We start from the raw sequence: 4887 nt of genomic DNA, 5'->3' as shown, positions 1-4887 counted from the left end.
CTAACACAGAGAAGCCATTCAATAAAGGATAACTTAGGGTACGACCCTTAGTTTATGTTCTTCTTCAGATCCTTTAATGCTTAAATCCTCATGTCTCACATAATCTGTTATCATGTTTTCTCCATTCCATGAGTGGTAACCAGAGCGAACCAAAAAAGTTTACTCATGCTCTTACACAAACACACAGTAATCTTCCATCACTAACATAAATTGACCCACAGGTCTTCATTAAAATATTCTCAAACCTGAAAAATTTGAACTTATCACCCACTGCAGGATAAGGGAGGGCTCAGCAAATGAGATGGCAACAGCAAAAACCTACTGTGGTGAGTCCATAACGAATCTTGGTTTTAACCAGATAATCAATTTCACCCCCAAAATTCAATTTTCTTAATGTTTTCCAGAAACATAAAAAATCTGGGTTATCCCTCCCGCTTGATAAATTGGAAGATTGAGATTGACACATACACATTATTATATATAAAATAGATAACTATTAAGGACCTACTGTATAGCACAGGGAACTTTACTCAATACTCTGTAATGGCCTACATGGGAAAAGAATCTAAAAAAGAGTGGATATATGTATATGTATAACAGATTCACTTTGCAGTATACCTGAAACTAACATAACATTGTAAATCAACTAGACTCCAATAAAAATTAAAAAAAAAATCTGGGTTACTGAAGTCTAAAAACTGATAAAACAAAATTAAAAAAAGAAAGTAAACTTCTCAGTTTAAAGAATGCTCAGAAGTGATGGACCTTTGATTTATTTTTTCAGTCTCCTGAAACCTGACTGCTCGTCTGTGAGGATATTTTCGTCACATTGCATAGAATTCTGAAACGTATACTTTTATGTACGTCATCTCCAAGTCATAAAAAACATTCTCTGATTAACGTTGTAGGCAGAGCTAACCTATAATCAAAATCACAACTGGTAATCATTTCAACACTAGTATACATCCAGCTGATTATTTTGACATGGATTTCCTGATGAATGACTACATGTCCAAAGCTGAATTCATCCCTTCTGTAAAAACACGAGCTTTTCGTATTTATTTATAATTCTTCTAGTCAGCCAGTTCTAAATTGGGATCATTTTAATTATTTCTTTTTGCTCCCTACATCCAACCAGTTGCCAAACCTGATTATTCCACATTCACAGTATCTCTCTGTTGACTTTACTTTTTCTCATTTCTACTGACATAATCCTAGTTTGAGTCTCTGATGTCTTTTGCTAAAGTTGTTCAATGAACTTCTATATAACATTGGAATTACAACTATAAAAGTGAACTCTTGGGCTTCCCTGGTGGCGCAGTGGTTGAGGGTCTGCCTGCCGATGCAGGGGACACGGGTTCGTGCCCCGGTCCGGGAGGATCCCGCGTGCCGCGGAGCGGCTGGGCCCGTGAGCCATGGCCGCTGAGCCTGCGCGTCCGGAGCCTGTGCTCCGCAACGGGAGGGGCCACAACAGTGAGAGGCCCGAGTACCGCAAAACAAACAAACAAAACAAATGGTCAGGTGTCCAGGCAAGCTTGAGTCTTGGCACAGTAAAAGGGATTAGAAAATGAAGAGGAAACACATTTTCACACTAAAGTCATAGAATAGTTAAAAAGGGAAGATAAACCCCTCTCATTATATACAAACTTCTATTTCAGAGATTAGCAAACTATGGTCTGGGGTCCAAATCTGACCCCTGGCATGATTTTGTTTGGCCTGCGAGTTGCTTTTTTTTTTCACTTTTAAAGTATTGTTAAAAACAAAGAGAAAAAGGAAAAGAGAAGAAAAAAACAAACAAGACTATATGACAAAGATAGTGTGTCGTCTGCAAAGCCTAAAATATTTGCTTATGGTCAAGTTTACCAACCCTAGCATGTAGCATGTGATTATTTCCATTTAGACCTAGGGAGCAGCTATTTTCGCATGCAAACACAAATATACGTGATTGGTGGGATTCCTACTACGGTCACACATAAATTCATGGAATCCCAATTATAGTCAAAGCTTATTATTGACCGTCACACAGGCATACATCAGTACAGACAGTACCAAATTCTAGCCAGGCTGCTGGTAGCTACGTGTTTATTTCTCTTGGCAAGGGAAAAAAGTCCCTGGCAACGCTGAAGGCTCACGATCCACCTTCCAGTAACTAACCAACCTCTAAAAAATATATAATTGTGCCTTTGATATTGTTTTACTTTAGTTTTTCCTTCCAAATTTATCCACACCTTCTCCTCCAATGAAAGAAGCAATTGTCTTCTGTGTCTTAAAGAGGAAACCTCTGCATTTTCTCTGCTTGTTTAGGGCAAGAAATGAAGTGCTGCCTCTTTAACTGGCAGAAGCGCACGGCTCGGTGGGTCTGCAGGATCCCCTCAGCCTGGAGCAAAATATTGTCCCCGGATGGGGAGAGGAGGATCACCCTGCCATACCTCCCGGGGGTGTGTAAGTCCGAATAGAGCTGGCTTTTGGCCTGGTCCAGGGGGAAAAGGCTGCTGGCCAGGCTGCGCTCGATCTTGGCCAGGCTGTGGCTGGGAGCGACCAGGCGCTCCAGGTCGCCCTCGGGCTGGAAGCGGTTGAGCGCGCCCAGGCCGAAGGTGATGGTCAGGACTGCGGGCACGGTGAGGAAAAAGACCGGGTGCCGGCTCACGCACGAGCCAAGCCTGTGGCAGAACGACTGGAGCCCTCTGCGAAGCACCTGCCGCAGCATCCTCCACCAGGTCTAGCACAGTGACAGGTGCAGCACCAGACCCTCTCACTCGTCACGGTCACCTGGCTTCACGATCGCCCACCTCGCGGTCTCATCGCCGCCACGCCAGCAGTCCACACCAAGCCCTCCGCCTTCGCTGTCCCTTCATCTCGCGCCAGCGCTTTTCCAGGTGCTTCTCTGGCACACTCTCTTTGCACTTTTTCACACACAGCAGCAGGTGCTACGAGACAACAAATTCTTTTCTTTTTTTTTTTTTTTGGCCGGCGGCGGGGCATGCGGGATCTTAGTTCCCTAACCAAGGATGGACCCTGCGCCCCCTGCAGTTGAAGCACGGAGTCTTAACCATGGGACCTCTAGGGAAGTCCCAAAGGGTTAGCAAATTCTTAAACTGCCGGTTTCCTGCGGCCCCAGACCCTGGTTTCCGCTGCGCTCCCCGCCTGAGCCCCCGCATCTTTAAGTCTCCATCTCGAGGCAACCCTCCTACCCCCACCCATTCCGGCAGGTTCGCCCACCCTCCTCGGGGGAGGTGGCCAGTGTGGACCGGTCCACCTGAGTGGATTTCCTCTCCTCCCGGATGAACTGCGTTTCCTAACTAGAACTCTGTAAAATGGGACTCCGTAAACATGTTAATACCTGTCCCACTAGAGGGGGTCAGAGAGGAGTGGGTGGTGAAAAAAGCGGAATACTCTTTAAAGAATAGTCATTTTTTGGTAAGAATTTTTGTTGTTGTTGCCACCTCCTCCCTTGGCAAGGAAATGGAGGAATCAATGAAATGAGGATGATGGCCCAATAAATTATGGGCTTTATAGAGCCAGAGAGGCTGGTGGAAGGCGGACTTGAGAAGGCAACTTTGAACACGTTCCAATATCCTCTACACACTAATTTTGTTTTGATTGGATGACAAGCAGCAGAGAGGGCTATGCTGCATTTTTAATAAGTCAGTGTGTGCAGGTTCTTTGCAATACACCGCTCAAAACCCGCAGCTGCGGACTGCACAGAAGTGGAATCTCTGCCGGGGCGCATGGGCTCTCCCCAGAGGAGAGGGCCCTGGAGCAGCGGCCTTGGCAGTTGGTGCCAGCACCTAGCGATCAAATGTATGCCCTGCAGGTACGCAATTCTTTATGCTCATCAGGACTAAAAAGAAAGAGTTCTTAAAGCTGAACCGTCATCCCCTGGGCGCCCTCCGCCACCTCAGTTGGTTCCCCCCTGAGCCAAGCCTTAACTCCGCCTCTGCACTCTGTTTGGCTCCCTGAAGGTGGGTAGTTGGGATGCTGAGCTACTTTCCTGCTCTGAGCTGAAATCCAGCAGCAAACTGGCTACATTGTTAGTTACAAACAAACAAGAGGAAAGTTACAAACATTGAGACGAGGAAAACGGGAAGTGGCAAAGAGGCTCACAATTGCGTTTGACTGATGGGGAAACATGAGATTTATTTTTTGTGAAAGGAAAAATCAGACTTCTGGAGGGTTCAATCACTTCAATCTTGGCAGGACTACCTCTAAAGCATTAGAAGAGTGTGCTCTGGGCATTTGCAGATTCAGATTTTAACAGTTTTAACTATCTTGAGGTACACAGTAGTTCACTTTAATATTCCGTTTATATATTTGAAACTTTTACAGTAAAAGTTAAAAGCAAGAGTATGTGTCTTTCTACATATATATAAGAAGGTACATATAGATTCAAAAGATATATAGATATAAGCAAATATATAAAATATATATACAGGGCTTCCCTGGTGGCGCAGTGGTTGAGAGTCCGCCTGCCGATGCAGGGGACACGGGTTCGTGCCCTGGTCTGGGAAGATCCCACATGCCGCGGAGCGGCTGGGCCTGTGAGCCATGGCCGCTGAGCCTGCGCGTCTGGAGCCTGTGCTCCGCAACGGGAGAGGCCACAACAGTGAGAGACCCGCGTACCAAAAAAAAAAAAAAAAGTATACAGGAGGACTGCATAGTTTATATGCAAATACTGTGCCATTTTATATAAAGGATTGAGCATCCACAGATTTTGGTATCAATGGGAGTCCTGGAACCAAGTCCATGCAGATACAAGGGATGACTGTATAAGAACAAAACAGATAGGACTTGGTGATGATGAAATCTGAGTGTGTACACTAGAAGCGAAGCATGGTAATTCTTGAATGTACAACTTGCATATGTGAGAATAAAAGCAGTATCCAGCTC

At 45.1% G+C, this 4887-nt stretch overlaps 1 protein-coding gene across 1 annotated transcript; it reads right to left on the bottom strand.

Annotated features, from left to right (window-relative positions):
* Nucleotides 1–2266: 2266 nt before the first annotated feature.
* LOC114907545 (patched domain-containing protein 4-like) lies at nucleotides 2267–2707 on the bottom strand. Its single transcript, XM_029243274.1, has one exon. The coding sequence runs from the start codon at nucleotides 2705–2707 to the stop codon at nucleotides 2267–2269; it is 441 nt and encodes a 146-aa protein (XP_029099107.1).
* Nucleotides 2708–4887: the final 2180 nt, after the last annotated feature.

The sequence above is a fragment of the Monodon monoceros genome, unplaced genomic scaffold, assembly GCF_005190385.1.
Source record: "Monodon monoceros isolate NGI ecotype Baffin Bay Population unplaced genomic scaffold, NGI_Narwhal_1 Super_Scaffold_3, whole genome shotgun sequence".
Lineage (NCBI taxonomy): Eukaryota > Metazoa > Chordata > Mammalia > Artiodactyla > Monodontidae > Monodon > Monodon monoceros.
Note: the sequence above shows the minus strand (reverse complement) of the source record. Positions and strands in the feature narration are given on the sequence as shown.

What these genes read in the sequence shown, in the direction of transcription:
- LOC114907545 (XM_029243274.1), bottom strand. Translation starts at nt 2,707, where the DNA reads ATGCTGCGGCAGGTGCTTCGCAGAGGGCTCCAGTCGTTCTGCCACAGG.